The sequence below is a fragment of the Podarcis erhardii genome (assembly GCF_964252035.2).
Source record: "Podarcis erhardii genome assembly, chromosome: 17".
Taxonomy (NCBI): domain Eukaryota; kingdom Metazoa; phylum Chordata; class Lepidosauria; order Squamata; family Lacertidae; genus Podarcis; species Podarcis erhardii.
In genome coordinates, this window is record NC_138515.1 from 34414321 (window position 1) to 34434546 (window position 20226).

Here is a 20226-nt window from a genome sequence, read left to right on the forward strand (position 1 = left end):
CTTTACAGAGCACAGCAGCCCTGTAAGTCCTATGAAATCAGTTGCCCCACCTCCCTACAGCCACCTAAGTTTCCTCTCCAGGGCTTCTTGCCAGCAATCAGAGACTGTACCTGTGTGCAACTTGTCTTTGCTCTGCCCATTTCTTCCCTCTCCTGGTTCTGGGAGTCAGCAGGGGAGGGGAGCTTGTTGCAGCAGGAGTGGGAAACACCCTCGACTCTTCACCAGCTGGACTCCTCTCTGCCTCTTGGCCTCCCTCCTCTCCTGCTTCAGCTTCTGCATCCGATTCTGCACTTCTCTCTGCCACAGACTCTCCGAGCTCACTAAGCCTTGTTACCCCTTCAGCTTTCAGCACCTCCTTTCCCCAGTCTTCTCCTTCTCTCTGTGACCACCCACTGATGTCCCACCACCACTCCCCGGACTTCTTGCCTTGGGGTTTCCCCAGCTGCTTCCTCCCACCATTACTCCGCTTCCATGACACCAGAGATCTGTGTGTCTTACTCTGGATTTCCAATATCAAGCAGGGGGTAGACATTTATTATTAGATTTATGAACCGCACCATCCAAGTTCCTTCAGTGTGACATCGTTGTTGGGGATGAGATAGATGATCATAGGATTTCAAGTAAACCTTCGCTCCAGCATGATCCAGAACTCAACCCAGTCTTTAATCTGTACTGCTGGTTTTTTAGTGACACTACATTGGCACAACAAAAAATTCCTTCCAGTAGCACCTTAAAGACCAACTAAGTTAGTTCTAGGTATGAGCTTTCATGTGCATGCACACTTCTTCAGATACACATGTATCTGAAGATCTGAAGAAGTATCTGTGTATCTGAAGAAGTGTGCATGCACATGAAAGCTCATACCTAGAACTAACTTAGTTGGTCTTTAAGGTGCTACTGGAAGGAATTTTTTGTTTTGACTATGGCAGACCAACACGGCTACCTATCTGTAACTGGAACTACATTGGAACGATAGTCTAAACCACTGGTGCAAGGATATTTAGGAGACCTTGGCGTGAAGGGTGGGTAATTGTCATCAACATCTTCCTGGCTAATGAGTGAGATTGTTTATATTTCTATGGTGCCTATATATTGGTGTGGGTTGAAGCAATTTATCCAGAAATCACAAGTGAATCCCACACCCTTAGGGTCCACAGACTAAGCTATAACAGCAGGACATTTTAATTGACAGAATCTTTGCATTTCTACCCTTAGAATTAGAGGGAATAATTGTCCCCATGCTATTCTTGTTGCTTGGTCTTCTTAGGATCGTTCCTACCCCCAAATGAAGTATTTGTTTCAGTTTCCCCTCATCTCCCCTTCACCCTTCTTCCCACCCCCCCGTTTGTGCTTGCGGGGGAGAATCCCATCAGTGATCTTTGATACACAATTACAGCCTCTATTTCCTGAGTAAGTCAACTGTGCAGCCCCCATCGTGCTCACACGGGGGTGTCTCACTTACAGAAAGGAGATGAAGGGAGAGAAAAGGAAACCAGAATGAGAAGATGAGATATCCATTTGGGGATTATATCACTTGTTCCTCGATGGCACTGCAGTGCTGCCTGCAAGAGCGTCATGATTAAAGTCAGAATGGGATGTGAAAGAGATAAAGGCAAGTTTTGCATTAGAGGCATACTCGGCTATCCACCGGCTGACGAGTCGGAGGAAAACCTCTCAGGTCCTCTGCTTTTCTGTCATTGATTTGAGAATTAGTTAATCTTCTTGTTTCAAAACTAAAATGCCCATTAGAGAACTAAAATGCCTCCTAAAGTAAATACTAGAAACAAAAGACTTCTCATTCTCTTTGCGACTAAAAAGACATAGCTCGACTTGTTGTTGTTGTTTCGTCGTTTAGCTGTGTCCGTCTCTTCGTGACCCCCTGGATCAGAGCACGCCAGGCCCTCCTGTCTTCCACTGACTCCCGCAGTTTGGTCAAACTCATGCTGGTAGCTTCGAGAACACTGTCCCACCATCTCGTCCTCTGTCGTCTCCTTCTCCTTGTGCCCTCCATCTTTCCCAACATCAGGGTCTTTTCCAGGGAGTCTTCTCTTCTCATGAGGTGGCCAAAGTACTGGAGCCTCAGCTTCAGGATCTGTCCTTCCAGTGAGCACTCAGGGCTGATTTCCTTCAAAACGGTTTGATCTTCTTGCAGTCCATGGGACTCTCAAGAGTCTCCTCTAGCACCATAATTCAAAAGCATCAATTCTTCAGCGATCAGCTTTCGCTTCCATACATCACTACTGGAAAAACCATAGCTTTTACTATACGGACCTTTGTTGGCAAGGTGATGTCTCTACTTTTTAGCTCGACTTACCCTTTTCTTATTCTGGATGGCCAAACATTATTCTTACATTGGCAAGAAATATGTCTATAGCAGATCGGCACAAAGATATCACTGTTTTAATAGCTTCCTTTTTAGCCACAGTTTTACCCGGAAGGGTTCCCAACAAACCATCCTGTCGGGAAGCAGACAGGGCGAAGCAGAATATCTAAGTGCACACAATCCCAGTGTGACCTTATGACCTCAACAGCGTCACCCTTGTCCTTTTAATTATCCCAGTGACCTGAAATGTTTTATATTGTGATGTCAATAAAGGGATTTGATTTGATATGTCCATAGCTTCATCAGAAATATAACCCCAGTTTAGAAAGGGCAGCATTTCAGGGCTGGGTGAATGATTTGCATGTGAGAGTCCCACTCACATCAGAACTGCTTAAAAGTTGGAGCACAGTTTACAGACCTTCTACAGCTTTTGCAGCGTCTATTGTGCATCTTTTCAGTGATGGTCTCAGAAATTATCTCAATAGATTATGTATCTTCTTTGGTCAGCTTGAGCCCTCTTGGATTTAAATTGGGCAAAGGTGTGAAATGTATAGTCCCAAACTGGGTCCTACATATTTTTGGCTTTTCTTTGCACAATTCAGGTGTATTTTCAGCAAAAGCTGCTTTTTGCTGATAGCCAGTGATGGGTAATTTTACTAGGGATGTTGCTGTTGTTTGTTGTTGTTTAGTCGTCTTAGCTGTGTTCGACTCTCTGTGACCCCATAAACCAGAGCATGCCTCGGAAACTCTCACTTTCCTCTCAAAGCTTCTCCTTTTTTATGTCCATAAAAGTTTTCTTGGAGTTTTCTTGGCAAAATACTGGAGTGGTTTGCCAGTTCCTTCTCCAGGTGGACCACATTTAGTCTAAACTCTCAGCTATGACCTGTCCATCTTGGGTGGCTCTGCACGGAAAAACTCAAAGCTTCTTGGAGCTATTCAAGCCCCTTCACCACGACAAGGCAGTGATCCATGAAGGGGCTAGGGATGTAGGCTATTTAAAAAGAGACATCCCAGATGGTAACAGCCACCCCATTTTTAGACCCCCTAGGCCATAGACTAAAATAGTAGTGACTGATGATAATAGAATCTTCTTAGGAGAGAAAAAACACTAGACATTCTCCAGCTTTGACCAGATTTGTTCAGGTCTCAGAAATACATCCAGACCTGAAATGGAATATTCAGTGGTATTATTTAGGAAATGTTTGCGAGAAGTTCCAGGTGACATTCATCTCTTTCTTTCTTTCTTTCTTTCTTTCTTTCTTTCTTTCCTGTTTTACATCCCGCCTATTGATCAAATGATGATCCGTGTGGCTGCAATGATACAAAACCAACCATGCAAAACTCCATCCGTAACGAAGAAAACTCCACCATCCTTGGTTCCCCAGCTGAGTGGATGGGGCCAAGGCAGGCTTCCCTTCAGTTCTGCAGCCATAGGGCAACTGAATGTTCTTTCTAGCAGAGACGAGGGTGGAAGCAAATGACCTGCAGCTACTCCTTCTCTAGACAATGATGAGGCCAGGCTCATCTTCTCCTTGCTGTGACTCTCTTCCTGGGAGGCAGGCCCCTTAGTCCTCTGGCCCATAGATGGGATCAGAGTGCCCCTCCCTTCAGCTCATCTGGCCCAGATCAGTTGGAAACTAGAACCAATTATCCTTGATGTCTGGGAGGGAGAAGCAAGCTCCCTACAGCAGCTCTTTGGGTGACCGCTAAACGCCTAATGCCCTCAAACCTTATATTTATGTCTAAAATTTGAAACAGATGGTTCATGCGTCAATCACACCTTGGTTTCTTAACAAATGCGCTGTAGGCTTTTCGGGGCTCTCACCCCCTTATCTTTCACACAGCTGCTTCCTGTTTCCTCTTTAGATTTGCCTGTAGCCTGCTGGGATGTGCAAAAAAACCGGAAGAGAGAAGAATTTAAAGTGGTTTGTGTGTGTAAAGAACATGTGAGAACAAGCTTTATTCAAAAGTTCTAAATTGATAGTTTACACGCAGTGGTTCTCTACCCGTGGGTCCCCAGATGTTGTTGGACTACAACTCCCATCATCCCTGAGCTCTGGCCTTGCTAGCTAGGGGTGATGGGAGTTGTAGTTCAACAACATCTGGGGACCCACAGGTTGAGAAAGGCTGGCTTACAGGATCATGATAACGTGAGTCACAGTATGGGGTGTTAGGGGAGGGGTGAGGGACATGTCTTGCACCTTCTGGAGAAGTTTGTTCACCTTTGGTCCCCACCCTGAGCTCAGTTCTTGCCTGTGGCTCCTAGAAGCTGTCAGCCTGCAACCACAGCCACATCCTGGGAAACAGCTTTGACCGGCCAGCTAAACCAGGTGAAGGTAGGCAATGGGTCTCGAACCCTTGGTGAGTTAGGGATTTCCCCTGCATGCAAAGATGGGACCCAGCGGACTGAGTAGATGAGACCAATAGTGAGTCCAATAGTCAAGGAGGTGGTTTCTGCACGTGCCTTGGAGGAAAGGTAGGGGCAGATTGGGCTCATCAACCTGGGAAAGTAGCCCATCTAGGAGAAGGAAAACTCTGATCCTAAACCTCTGCTGCCTTGTGGGATATCTTCAGGAGAAGAAAAGGCCAAGGAGTAAACCCTACACAAATCTGGAGTGGAGTCCCTAAGGCGGTTGGATAGCATCCTATACACCTCCTTCCGGCAACTCCTGCAGCCAAGCTGGTTCCAAATATTGTTCTACTTTTGGGTCACATCAGTGAGGCCGAGACGGAGGTCTTGTCATCTGGGCAACCCAGGACCTCCATATGCACTTCCCCTGCCTTGTGCCCCAAGGAGGTCACTTTGCTAACACAGTGGTTTGACTTCACCCCCGGAGACACACTCCATTGTCTCTTGAGACAGAGCGTGAGCCAAAATAAGTGTACAAACAAAGCTGGAATTTGAATTCCTGAGCTTTTGGTTGATTTTTCTGTCAAGGTAGTGAAATAATTAATGCATTCCCTACCTGGTGCTGCTAATTTCAAAAGCAACCGCAGTACCAAGGAATACATTACAGCAGATTTCTTGCAGACATTATTTTTCAGTGCATTATGAATGCATTATACCCCACAAAAGCGGGTGTATGTGGGACATTTCTGAAAGTCGTTTTTTTAAAATCCCAGCTACAACGACAGCAGGTCCGCGCTCAAGATGCTGCTCACTGGGAAACAGCTTAGAGCAACAACAACACATTTCATTGGGGAACAATATTAATTACTTCCAATATGCCTCACAAGAGGAAGTAACTTGTTTTTATTATAGCACAAATATTATTTGGAATAGGAAGGTTACTCTAACTGTTACCACAATCTACGTATCATTAACTTAACCTGTATAGAAAAGAGATTAACAGCAGTGTAAATTGTTATGGAAAACCGGTGAGTGATAACTGCATATTTTTAATGCAAATAAGTTTCTGCCTACAGCTCTTTCTCTAGCACACTGGGGAACTGAAATTATGTATTTAACAAAATAAGAAACTTTGCCGTAGTTCTGAGCCTTGAAAATAACTGCTTATTGCAACAAGGTTTACCATCTATCAATTATCCACTACTCTCATGTTTTTTATCGGACTGTCATTAATTGGTCTCATGGTAGATACATGTATATTATTAATTTTAAAATAAAACAGAGGCAAAAGCATGCCAATATTGCTTCTGCAAGGAAGCAGACATGTTTTTCAGACTCAGGAGTCACGTGCCCAGTTTAAATTTTGAAGTGAGAATTTTGCCAGTATCCCAGTGCTTGCAGAGGGAGCCACCTGGTGGAAACAATGTGCAAGGCCTATTCCCTTACTTGTGGAATATTTCAGTGTGGTGCTGTGGTTAGATGAGGGGTCACTAACCTTTCTGGGCCTGTGGACACATGTCAGGAGCAGCTGTCAGGAGCAGGTCAGCAATAAATGTCACGGCATCAGTGAAGTTAACTCTTTATCCAAGGTCAACTCAAGAGGCTGGGTCTAGTGAGCACATCTACTTGTCCTGGTAGATCTTGCTCCTATGAGGCAGTCGTGGGGACTGAAGGTCCCGGACGCCCCACAGTTCCCTAAGTCTCCTCCTCTCCTGGGTCCTTCCCAAGCAATCTGAGACTCCGTTGCCATGCATGCCCTGCTTTGCTTCTCCCTCTTCACACCTCTTCTGGTTCTGGGAGACCAGAGGGAAGGAGAGCTGGTGGCAGCAGGAGGGGGAGACCCCCTGGCTTCTTCACAAGAAATAATGAATAATAATAGTTCCTTTTTAACCAGGTCTTTGGTTGATTTGATTGACATCCTATGTCCTTGCAAAATGTGTTTCTTGGGGGGGGGGGGGTTATTGGGTTGTTTTTATTTTGATTATGTATATTGTGCTTTTATATTTTGATTTTGTTCTGTGAACCACCCTGAGACCTCCAGGTATACGGCGGTATCATCATCATCATCATCATCCTGCCTCTGCCTCTTGGCCCCTCTCCACTCCAGCCTCCACTTTGGGCCTGATCTCTGCCACAGACTCTCCCAGCTGACTAAGCCATGTTATATCGTCAGCGTCTGACCCGTCCTCTTCCCAGCCTGCTCCCTCTTCTCTCCCTGACCACTCATCATTGTCCCACCACCAATCCCCTGGCTCTGAGCCGCTTTCCCTTGGGGGTTCCCCAGCTGGAGCCCCCCAACACTCCAGCCGGTCCATGTCATCACATACGGGGGGGGGGGGGAATGATCATGGCTACCACCTTCCCATGCAACTGCCTCTGTGCAGCTATACATATGCAGAGATGCGCATGCTCCACAACCACGTGCTCATACACTGCAACCAGACATACAGACACGAACATGTATGCACCTACACATGCCTTATTAAGCATCCAAGCCTTCCTATATTGCTAGAGGAATCCTCCTGTAAAGGAGGTTAAACAGTGGGAGATTACGGTTGCTTCTGACGCAACAGGGATAAGAGTGGTATTGGGATTGCTGGTAATTAAATTTCAGTGCACTTGTAAGATGGTGAAGGGTCCTAGGAGAAGGGCCCCTCCTAATAAAAAACTGTTTAGCTATTCTATCTGCTACTCATCTAAGCAACAGACAGCCTTGAGTGTTGACTGTCACTGTTTGAGGACAGAGAAACCTCCTAAAGCCAAGCTCAGCAACCTAAGGCCCAGGGGTCACAAGCAGCCCAGGGGGGTCGTTTTACCGGACCACAAGCTGCTCCCAAACTGAGCCACCCGTTGGTGAGTCCCGGCGTAGTGTGGACTCGCTTCCACGGCTCCAGAAATCGTGTCTGCGCATGCGCAGATGCCGGAAATCGCGTCTGCTGGCCCAGGCAAGTTAAGCCTTGCCGACCCCTGTCTTAAAGTGATAGACATTCCTTTGTTAGGAGTCTTTAAAGGAGAGGTTGGCTGGCCACTTATCAGGAGTGGATTTCCTGCAATGGGAGGGATTTGTTGGAAGTCGAGGTGCAGCTCAGCTTTCAAAGAAAAGTTCGCATGGGGTTGACACACAGTAAGGGAGCCTCAAGGTTCCTACACTGCCTCTGAGGCTTTAAAAAATATATATATCTGTGCTGACCTGCCCCTTGATCTTGAGACCAATATTCTCAGGCTGCATCCTCTCTAAATCCCACCTCCCTCTCACACTTCCCTAGGGGACCTCGAACTACGAAATCGTCTTGGATTGATCTCTCCAAGCGGGCAAGCGTGGCCGCCTTTGTTTTGTGCACCTCGCTGTACTTTAGAACTCTAAAAAGTATCTATCCCACCCAGGTCATAAAAAGGTAAAGGGACCCCTGACCATTAGGTCCAGTCGTGGCCGACTCTGGGGTTGCGGTGCTCATCTCGCTTTATTAGCCGAGGGAGCTGGCATACAGCTTCTGGGTCATGTGGCCAGCATGACTAAGCCGCTTCTGGCGAACCAGAGCAGCGCACGGAAACGCCGTTTACCTTCCCACCGGAGTTGTACCTATTTATCTACTTGCACTTTGATGTGCTTTCGAACTGCTAGGTTGGCAGGAGCAGGGACTAAGCAACGGGAGCTCACCCCGTTGCAGGGATTCGAACCGCCGACCTTCTGATCGGCAAGCCCAAGAGGCTCTGTGGTTTAACCCACAGCGCCACCCGCGTCCCGGCACCCAGGTCATAGACTTCCTATAATAAACACTTTGTTGTGTTTCCACAAGCAGCATCTTGCATGTGTGACTGCAACAGAAAAGTCTCACCAGATTCACAAGCCAATAGCCTCCATGCTCTGCACACGGAAGTTCCCCCCATCCCAAGAGAATTGAACAAGATTGCCTTTGAGTTCCCTTCCAGTGCCTAAATAAAAATGTCTGTGCTGGTGGAAGGTCACTTCCAATTCTATAATGCTGTGTAGCGTAAAAATAATGTTGGTAAAACACCAACACAATCAATATAAGCAATCACTTTAAACCTGTTGCAACATATTTATAAGTCAGCCTATCAGTCAAAGGTTTATCTAACTAAAATGGCCGGTTTGGTGAAAGGTCATCAGCTGCTGAGACTTGGCGATGCATACATATAAATCTGCCTTTTTTTTTTCTTTTTTTTTGTTCCGCTTCTTTCCAAATATTTCATTGGTGTTTTTTCTTTTGTTTAATGATAACTGGTTTGGTTAATGCCAGAACAACATTATCTGTATCTTCTTTAATATGTCTGACATTTTTTAAAATAAAAGTATCCCTTTCTGTTTCCTTATCACTTGTATTAATTGCCAGGGTTTCTTAAACCAAGATTGATAACATAGCTGATAGTGGGCAGACCTGTGTCTTCCTTTCTTTTTTTTCTATTAAATTAATATTCTATATTAATTTTTATACAAGGAAAACAAACATCGTATTTCCAAAATAGGAATCGTAAAACACCGAAAATTGGAATTTGCATAGTAGTAGCGTACACAATAACTGGTTTGGTGTTAAGCCAATATAACACACAAAATCACAAAAGAATATGACAAACTAATGAACCTACAGATAATATATGCTAAATCACAAAACACATAAAAAATGAAAAAAAATTAGTCTACGGTATGTTGTGTTTTCGTTATGCCCCTAATATTTCCCTTCCATAAAATCCCTCTTTGATCTTGTTGTATGTATTTATACCATTTAATCTTTTTGCCGAAATGCCAGTGAATATCTTCTAGTCATTGTTCAGCAGTGATATAGGTCTGTAGGAAATCATGAAAGATTTTATAGATTGATGATAAACTTTCACAGCCTAGCACCATATTCTCATTTCGAAGCCCTTAATGACTTATAGTATTTCACCGTTAGAGGTGGGCTCATTCAATAGTTCCTGATCTCCCTCAGTTAATTTTGGAATATTTATTTCAGATATAAACTTCAATATTACTCCTTTATTGAGGTTATTTGATTTCTATAATATAGACTAATATTTTAAGGATTCTACCGACTTCTTCCCCGAAGTTTTAACTGTATCATTTTCCAACTTTAGTTGAGGAATTTTCCCCTTTTGTTGTTACTTTTAGTTGAAATGCAAGTTGCGGGCTCTGCTTATTCCATTTGTATTTTATTTGTTTACCTAAATTACTTGATTAAGACATTTTGTGTGTTTCTGAAAGTCCCTTTTCAGGGATATTCAGTTTATCCAGACCTGTTAAAATAGATTGATGCCTTATATTATTTCTCTGGTGTGCTATAGTCTTCCTCTGGTTTATTAATCTCTACCAACAGCTCACATTGAAATACTAGACGTTCATCCATTTTGTTTTTCCACAGGGCAGGTACACCACGGCCAAGTTTCCTACCTGGTTCCTCCAATTCACCTGGACTCGGATCTCGAGAGGCAATCGTTTAAGGGTGAGTTAGCAGCGTAATAATTCTTGGGTGAAAGCATTCATGGACTCAGCACAGTTTGGCTACATTACTGACCCCACGAAGGGTATTCTGTCCCAAGTGGGTTGCAATTTAACAGGTTTGAAGCAGACCAGGCTCATTCTTTGCCTTGGACGCATCCGTCACGTTCTCTGAGTTGCAGCGTTATTTGGAACTAATCCGCCAGATCTATATCCCACTTGAGGAAAGCTCTGAAAGAAAAACCTCTAAAAATATAAACAGAATATATCTGATATATAGCGCATTCTTTGTTGGTTTTCTTGGAGTCAGGAGAGATGTGAAGTGCCCCATTCATCGCAAGGCACTGCTAAAGAAGTGGCAACAATGGGAACATGAATGGCACCCACTTCCTGTTCCAGCTTGTACTCCAAGGGGGGTAAATGTACCGTATTTTTTGCTCTATAAGACTCACTTTTTCCCTCCTAAAAAAGTAAGGGGAAATGTGTGTGCGTCTTATGGAGCGAAAAATACGGTAATTCTTGGTTGCAGTTCCTCTCCCTTTCATTCAAAATCAGGAAGTGGCAGAAGAAGAAGTCGAGATGAATAAAGGCAGTGACAGCCTCTCCACCTCCACAAGTCTGTTTTGCTTTTGTTTTTTAAATGACAATACACCTTTTTTTAAAAAAATACCTCCGTTAAAGTAGTGAGAAACAAAGGAAAGAGTAAGGAGGTTGTAAACCGTGGGAAGCTTTTCATATTTGAGATACTTGGAAGAAGGCGAAGAGAAAAATACAGGCAAAATGAACTTTGCTAAATCTTAGCCTCAGTCTCCCCCTTTAGTCAAGAATCCGGTTATTATTTTGGGGCTTGTTTGGGATCTGTTATCACTGGCATTATTGACCTCACTTATGAGGTGTTCCAATCTCCACTGCACAAGGCTCCTTATTATGTGTAAATGTTTGTATTCCACAAAGGGGTGGTTCTTATTTTTCCTGGTCTGTATAAGGTGATATGGACTTTATTTGCGCTGATACAGTTTTTGTGCTGATTGATTTTCGTTTTGATTCCATTCCTATTTTATTGGTTTTGAATGTGTAAACCACCAAGAGGACCTGGTTAACTGGATGGCATATAAATGACAAAAATAAATGCATGTTTTGAGCAGCTGGTAGGAATTCTTCTGGAGGCTGCAGTTTCATTTGTTGTTTACAGGGGACTTAAATGCTACTTTTGGCAGTGATTAATTGGTGGTCTCCCTGTGACTCTTGGATTCATGTGGAATGATTAATCTCGCCTTTTGTCACCAGGCAAGTCACAGGATCAACATGTTGATAGGTATGGTTTTAGGCTTTTGCCATTGGTTTGTAAGCCTTGAATTGTCAGCCCCCCCCCCCCTCAGGGAATGCCAGAGAGTTCTATATCTTTGTATCCAGTTGTGGTCTCTTTAGATTGACCTCATTTTAATGCCAAGTTTTGAAACGGATTCGCAGCCAGGATCACCAAACATCTATTACTGGGTTGCTCTTTGGACTAACTGTGTTGCAGAAGATCGTTTCAGAAGTGCTTCTCCGGTCTTCCACTTAGTAACACTCTTTAACCATCTCCAGAAGATTACAATTTCCTGCATAGTATTGGACTTTGGGGGCATGAACCCTCTGCAGGTCCACCTGTTCGCCTACCACTTGGGCGTCAGTTATATTTGCGGTTCGTCCAATACTCACCACTATGTCAGGCTTCCTCAGTCCTTATCTTTGTGAGCTGTCATTCTGTTGTATCACTCACCCGTGCTTTATTTGGAGCAGACATTTATTTGGACTTTTTGGGGTGTTTTAAGGATGATATAATTTGAATAGTCTCCATTTCTGTCTTCTTTGTGTGTGAGCCCTCCGCACAATTCCTATGTATTCTCAAAAATCAACCTACAATATTTTTCTCTTTATAAGTCTCGGTTGTGAACTTTGAAAATTCAGGAAAGTGTTATAATCTGTAGGTTTTCTTTGTCACAGTTCTGCAATTTTCCTGTCTTACTAATGCTCTTAATGTGCAGATAATTTCAATTTGTTTCACTGAAATGTATTTCAAATCTGATACTGGAGTCTCTGAGACTGTCAGTTAAAAAGAAAGAAAGAATTTAACCTAGTAGTATCACCATCCCAAATGAGAAAATATCACCAATATAATGTCATGATTTCAAAACATAAGGATTATCTCTAGGGGAAATAAAACTTCAAAGACTCCTGTATGTTAATTTGCTTCTGCTGGTGCCGTTACAAAGCCCTTAGCTTTAGCACCAATCCCTTTTAATCTGCCTGTAAAAATGAACAGTGGGGAAAAACACAATTTCAACACAGGGCAAGATTAGCCAGTTCCGTTAGAAAGTACATAAGAGGGTGCAAGTACTCCAGCCATTTTTCCAGTGACCTCTTAATCATTTCCAGACCCTCTCATTGTGGAAGGCAAGTACAAAGAAAGAGCACCCTTCGGATGTTACCAGCGCTGTATCCCTTACTAAAACAATGGAAGTTATTGATTTTCACAAAACCATTGAGTTGGCCATCTCAATGCAAGCCGTTGTCAAAAGTGGTGGGAACCGTATTTTTTCGTCTATAAGATGCCCCCATGTATACGATACCCCCTATTTTGGGGGACTCAGATTTAAGAAAATGGGTGGAGATGGCCCAGTGTATAAGACGCCCCCTAATTTTTGACATTGTTTTTTAGGGGGGAAACCTAGTCTTATACATGGAAAAATATGGTATGTCATTGCACCTCCAAACTGAGGCTGTGCAAGGGAAGCTGAGAAGCAAAAGAAGCAACAAGTTGGACGGTGGCCCTTGAGGCAGAATAAAACAAACAAACGTTTGTGTCTTTTCTGTCTCTGGCTCCCAATGGCAACCATTTCCCGCATGCCAAAGAAAGCTTGTCTCAGCTTCCTGTAGAATTAATATGTTTACGAATAAGCACTAGCAATCCCATAAAATAGTGTCAATGGTATGTTTGCTTGACTAGAAATAGGTTTAAACTGGTGTTTAATAGCGCAACTAATAAGTGCAACTAATCTTTTTAAATATTCTTAATTAATGGGAAGTACCGAAATAGAGTCAACATTAATTGTGAGTGCTGATTCAGCATCCGGCTTTCTTAAGTGATTTACAGGATTCACTAGGTTTCCGTACGGAGCAGTGGCTTGAAGTAATTACCTTGTAATGTATGATGACACTAATGTGCTAGTAAACTAGTGGAGTTTACACACAGCTTACGTGCTAGCATCATTGCACAGAAAGACACGGAAGATGCATTGCAGGCATAAATAATGCAGGTAAACATCACTTGTAGTGAATTTTCACAACAGCAGTTACGCGTAAATCCGCCAACAGGAACAGTTCTTTTTTTATATTGGTGGAACATGCTGTCATTTAATGAGAGAACAAATGGGAAGTAAGGATAGGAATAGAAAACTTCCTGTTTCACAGAAAATTGAATCAAGGGGTAAAGAAGTTTTCCAGTTTGGGGTGATTTCCATGTTACCCACCACTATCAGTAACAATTTGACCTCTTTGAGAAAGACTTGATCCTGGGTGTCCATAGAGATTGATAGAAGGATTAATGGTGGATCAAGCAGAATTGGTCTGCACTATATCTGAGCTATCTCCAAATGCACGTCTCTCTCCCACGAGGGAAGAGAAATTCACAATTCTACAGAGTGTGGGGAGATTATTCTTGGTGTGGAGCTCTACTGGAGTGAAATGGCATCTATTCAGTAGCTTCAGAAATGACCAACAGATTACCTCAAATCCATTGGGTTAGGTTGAAAAACGAAATTAAGAACTGCGATTATGTAACGGTTTTATATAGGAATGCTAGCTGTGAAATAACAAATTCTGAAAACGGTCATCCATTACAAGGCTGTTTAAATGCTTTTTTGAGCTGGCACTATCTTCATTTAATTATGGGGTCTGAGAGACTCTTTGGATCAAAGTTGAGGATGGTGCGGTTGCTGAATGAAGGAAGAGAGAGAAGGGAGATTTACTCCTGCAAAATTACCCGATGTTCTACAGCATATCCTTGAGGATCCTGACCAAACCTGTAAAGTAATCATCTCCTTCTTCAGGCCTTGGAAAGTTTGTTTGTTCTTCTTTAAACACGTAGGATAATATTTCCCAGGGCTGCTTATGTGTCTGGAGGAATGTGTAAGATCTTTGGGGACTGTAACTGTCAAGAACACCCCTTGCTGTTTCTTAAACGTCAGTGTAGATGATGCCTTACTGAACCGGGTAATCAAAATGACAATTCTCGCAAGTTCTACCCTTTTGCTATTTGAATTCTGAACGTTCCCAGGAGATTAAAAGAGTTATGATCGAGTATGTGAGGCCTCAGAAGAGTGTGCTTTAGAATCAGAAAAACCATCTGTTAACTTTTTATTCTGTTTTACTTCTCTGGCATCTTTAATGTAGCTCTTTTTGGACTACAACTCCCATCGTCCAGTGGCGGAGCGTGGCAGGGCACAGGAGCAATTGCCCCTGGAGCAAAATTTAGGGACGCAAAATTTCAACACCCAGTGCTGCCTCAATACAGCTGTGTGATTCTGTCACTGGGCTCCCCTGAAAATGGCTTCTGCATGCAAACCAGGAAGTGACCCCTGCAGACAATGGAATGACTCTTTCCTTATCTCTGCAGTCACGATGTTCCGGGTGATGTGGACACTGCTAGGCAGTTGAATGCGCATGCATGCTGTGTCCGTTACCCTCCATCCCACCACCTCTCTGTGCAGCCCTGGGTACTGACAACCCATGCTACGCCACTGTGATCATCCCTGACTATTGGTCATGCTGGTTGAGGAGTTTGGGTCCAACATCCTTTGTTGAACATCATGCTTTTCTGGGGGGCGGGGTAGACTTATGGAAGATAAGGTAAAGGAAAAGGGGGTAAAGGGACCCCTGACCATTAGGTCCAGTCATGACCGACTCTGGGGTTGCGGCACTCATCTCGCTTTACTGGCCAAGCTTCCTGGTCATGTGGCCAGCAGGACTAAGCCACTTCTGGTGAACCAGAGCAGCGCACGGAAATGCCGTTTACCTTCCCGCTGGAGTGGTACCTATTTATCTACTTGCACTTCGTGCTTTCAAACTGCTAGGTTGGCAGGAGCAGGGACCGAGCAACGGGAGCTCACCCCGTTGCGGGGATTCGAACCGCCGACCTTCTGATCAGCAAGCCCTAGGCTCTGTGGTTTAACCCACAGTGCCACCCGCGTCCCTTAGAAGATAGGGTGTGCCAAAAAGCACCAAACTGGTTGTGATAAAAGGTCGTTCTTACAGGTTTTTAAAATTCTTGCTACTGTGTATTTTCTCATGATCAAGGACTGAGGGAACTGTTCTCTGCTGTCTGCATTTTACTTCAGCATTAAGGTACAGTTGAAGATCGCAACTCTTGGACTAGGAATACATATTTACCTAGATTGCAAAGATTTGCTTATTATTATTTTTTCTTGAGTTACGAAACTTAGTCACTCACTTAAGGTATCCCAATTGTTATGTTTAATTGTTTGCTGTTTATCCTGAAGTAGGAATGAAATTTGAGATGTTGTCTTGCTCTGGTCATTTTTGGTGCATTCCACTTTATAGTTCTTTTTCTTTTTATAATTTTGATGCTCTTTTGTCCTTATATGCTTCACCTGAGCAATATTCAATAATTGTTTTTGAAAATTTTGATGTCTGCTTTGTAACATGCGTTCCGGCCTTGTAATCAATGCCATGTTTTGGTTTACATAATTCTACTTATCTGACTGCACACATAAAAGTGTCTCTCTGTGTGTGTGTGTGTGTGTTATAGTGCACTCAGTTTAACAGAAAGTATCTGTGACAGAAGTGTCTCTCACCAAATGTAAATTAAGAACTGTGAAAAAGACTATGAATTAAATGGGGAGACAGTAGTTGTACTGCTCCTTGTTTATCTGTTTACTGTGTAACCAAAAAAAAAAAACCATAAGGAGGAGGAGATATAGTTGAATACCTCAATACCTCAATGTGAGTACAGTGGTACCTCGGGTTACATACACCTCAAGTTACATACGCTTCAGATTACAGACTCCGCTAACCCAGAAATAGTGCTTCAGGTTAAGAACTTTGCTTCAGGATGAGAACAGAAATTGGGCTCCGGCGGTGCGGCGGCAGCAGGCCCCATTAGCTAAAGTGGTGCTTCAGGTTAAGAACAGTTTCAGGTTAAGAACGGACCTCCAGAACGAATTAAGTACTTAACCCGAGGTACCACTGTACTATGTAAAGGTAAAGGGACCCCTGACCATTAGGTCCAGTCGTGGCCGACTCTGGGGTTGCAGCGCTCATCTCGCTTTATTGGCGGAGGGAGCCGGCGTACAGCTTCCGGGTCATGTGGCCAGCATGACTATGCTGCTTCTGGCAAATGCCGTTTACCTTCCTGCCAGAGCGGTACCTATTTATCTATTTGCACTTTGACGTGCTTTCAAACTGCTAGGTTGGCAGGAGCAGGGACCGAGCAACGGGAGCTCACCCCATTGCGGGGATTTGAACTGACGACCTTCTGATCGGCAAGTCCTAGGCTCTGTGGTTTAACCCACAGCGCCACCCGCTGTACTAGGTCTCCGTTAATGCCTTAAAAACAAAGGAGTATCTCCGTTCCCTTTGCCCTTGGCAAGGAGCTATTTTGGCTGAGAGAGACCATGGACCAGAAACTCAAAAAGTTTGCATTTCATCACCTTTTCTGCTCCACCAGTGACTTCCTCTGCAGCCATCTGGGTGGGGTCTGCTGTGCTCCGCCTCCCCTCCTCCATCACCTCCTCTGTTGGTCTGTCTATCTGCCTCCCTCCCTGCACTTGCTGCTTTCCCTTCTTCTTCCTCCTGCTTTCCTTTTTCCTCCTCCTGCAACTCTCTTGGCTCTCTCAAAACCTTGCCAGACACTCCCCTCACATCACCAGCTGACTGGGGAGGGGACCTTGAAGGGCTGCTGCAACTGCTTACGTCAGCGACTAGATTCCTTCACTGAGGAGGCCAGAGGAGCCTGCACGCCTCACCTTGCTGCCCAGACATAGCTGTCAACCGTCCCTTATTTGGCGGGAAAGTCCCTTATCCTAGCACTGTGTCCCGCTGCTGTCCCTTATTGATGATGTCCCTTAAATTTCCCAGGTTTCAAAGGAAGCAGCTCCTCTCCTTCCCTCCCTGCCGGCCAGGGAGGCTCCTCAACTGCGTTGCTCACCCAATAAGGAGTCTAAGAATGACTGGGGGGGTGGAGCTTGCATGCCTTGTGCCGAGCAAATCGGCCGCGTTGCCTGGGGACTCGCCTTTGCTCAGCGCTTCCCAGCGGAGAGGTGACGGTGGTTTTCCTTGCTGCATCCCCTTTGCCGGGTTGCTGCGCTGTGGGAACCACCGCTTGAGGCTTCGTTTGGCTGCCGGCTGGTTTTTCTGCCTTTGGCTCGGAGGGGCTCAGAAGTTGAACATACTGTGCTTGGAAAATCCCTTATTTTTGCTGCTGATCCCTTATTTCCGAGGCTGCTGGTCCTTTATTTTCAAATCTGTAAGTTGACAGCTATGCGCCCAGAGCGTGTGAATGAGCAGGCAGGCTCCTAGCCACTCCAAGCCAGAGTGGAGAGGCATGGTTTTTGTGTTCCCTGGGCCTGCGCCCTGGCAGGCACCAACCTAGCCAACCCCTAGGTAAGCCGATGCTTAGAAACACCACTTGTAAAGTTGTTATGGAATTCTGGTCTGTTTTCTTTTGTCAAATGAATGCCTTGCCTTCACAGCCCTTGCAATCTGCTATCAGGCTTTGCTCCTTCATGGGCTGCTACCTATCGCAACTAGGAGATGGATCCGTGAGCCCTGCTGTCCTTTCCCCGCACACTGCAACTGCTGCACCCACCCATCACTTGCAAGAAAGAAAGAAAGAAAGCATTTCTGAACTCAAGCCCAGAGAACTTTCCTGGCAATTCTTAATGGATATACAGTACTGAGTTCTACTAATCTCTTCTTGCAGACTGGATTCTCTGAGCTTTATTCTTGCCAAAATATGTTCCAGCAGTTGCTTAACAAAATCTTGCCTTGTTTAATAAACAACCAGCCCATCAATTCGTGTCCTAATAAAGAAGTTGGAAGAAAATATGTTTTCCCTTTATGGACTGAAACAGGGCAAGGGGAAAGTCTTGATTTGTTCAAATCTATATATCCTTTGAGTTTATGGGTAACAATTAGTTCCTGTTTCGCTTTTGATTTCACAAGGCACTGAAATGCTACAAAGCATTAGCATGCAACCTCTAGGGTCTTCTGCCACGACTTTAGAAAGTAATGTTAGTGTCATGCAGCCAGTGGAGACGAAGGTAAATCGGCAGGATGAAAGCGATGCTGGTGTTGCCTCCCCTCCCCAGAACACTGCCAAAAGCCCCCCCCCCCCCTGTGAGGAAAAGCTCCACCAGCCCAAGTCCTGCTAGTGGAGTCTCTGAAAATGGGTTGTAGTGCAGATGTGGGGCTGGTAGTGCCTAAATGTCCCACCATCTCGTCCTCCGTCGTCCCCTTCTCCTTGGGCCCTCCATCTTTCCCAACATCAGGGTCTTTTCCAGGGAGTCTTCTCTTCTCATGAGGTGGCCAAAGTATTGGAGCCTCAGCTTCACAATCTGTCCTTCCAGTGAGCACTCAGGGCTGATTCCCTTAAGAATGGAGAGGTTTGATCTTCTTGCAGTCCATGGGACTCTCAAGAGTCTCCTCCAACACCATAATTCAAAAGCATCAATTCTTCAGCGATCAGCCTTCTTTATGGTCCAGCTCTCACTTCCATACATCACTACTGGGAAAACCATGGTTTTAACTATACGGACCTTTGTTGGCAAGGTGATGTCTCTGGTGTAGCTCAACTTAAAATAAAACAGAAGAAGAGGAGAAGGGGTGCTTTGCACAAAAAGGGAGCACTTTGCAATGTGCACATGTGGAAACTAGAGCACATTGCTAACCCTTCTTGTTCCAGGTGCCCTGTCTAACTTTCCTGCCACACTTGCCATTCTCTCATGCCATGCCACACCCTTTGAGAAGCACTGCTGTAGGGTATTTGAACCAGCTGCATCCTTGGTATATAAGTAATGGATAGCTCAGTTGGTGAGTGTGTTGCTGAGAACACAAAGGTTGCACGTTCTATCCCCGTAAGGGACGGTTGGACTAGATGATCCTCAGGGTCCCTTCCAATTCTATGATTCTGCGTCTGCAACTGCATTACCCCATGGGGTGAGGTGATGCAAAGGTGTTTGTTGGGGCACGGCAGGGGTGCCATGAGCTCACTGCCTGACCATGTCTGTGGGCAGCTGGTGGATGTCATCGGGGGCATGGTCCCCAAGTGACTGCTACTGGCATAACTTCCCCAGGTATGTCTGCTGTCACGGCTTAGTACGTAATTTGTTTTTCTTTGAATTTACCCTCCACTCTCAGACTCAGACACAGCAGAACATCTGCCAGGGTGATTCCCTGGTGGATTTCTGAGCATAGAATCGCTTGGCTCCAGTGTCTAATTCTTAACAGAAGTATTTAACCTTTATTCATTTACCATTATATAATTTGTTATATAGTGTATTCATATAGGGCAGTATATTCATAGAGTGCACACATGAATTCCCTTAAAGCGTTCACACATACAGACAACAAATGAAGGCTCTTTTGACTAAGCAGGGCACAGAAAGCACCACTAAGAAGAAACTGGCTCAAGCCGGCCACGTTCTTAAAGGAGCAAACCTTCTTAGCTCAGTGGGGACAGTATTGGGACGGAGAGCAAGCCGTACCAGTTTGAGTCTTACCTGGGGGGATTGTGGGGCGAAGGCAAAATACACCTTTTGCATGCTTCACCAGCAACAGCCATGTCAGAGATGAAAGATGGGAAGCAGGAAGGGTTCATCTGCCTTTCCTACCATACAGCCACCGTGGTCATTTCCTGGAGCCCCCTGACCCTCTGCCTCCTCAATGTGTGAGAGGTGCAGGAAGAAAGAGCAACAACCAACACCCACTTTGCCATTTCCCTCTGGGTAGCTCTGCAGATTGAGTCTAAAAGAAGAGGGCAAGTGAATGACAACAGCAGCAGTAGCAAGAAGGAAGTGAGCTTGCCCAAGGGCCACCAAACCC

The 20226-nt window shown here is 44.7% G+C and overlaps 1 protein-coding gene across 11 annotated transcripts in view; it reads left to right on the plus strand.

The window, feature by feature from the left end:
- The window catches only part of ADGRL3 (adhesion G protein-coupled receptor L3), a 555597-nt gene that overhangs the window by 349085 nt on the left and 186286 nt on the right, over positions 1 to 20226 (plus strand). For all 11 annotated transcript variants that reach the window (XM_081844774.1, XM_081844780.1, XM_081844782.1 and 8 more), the window contains one exon: positions 10049 to 10129. In XM_081844774.1, coding sequence (XP_081700900.1) covers positions 10049 to 10129 — 81 coding nt within the window. The remainder of the gene's footprint in view (positions 1 to 10048; positions 10130 to 20226) is intronic.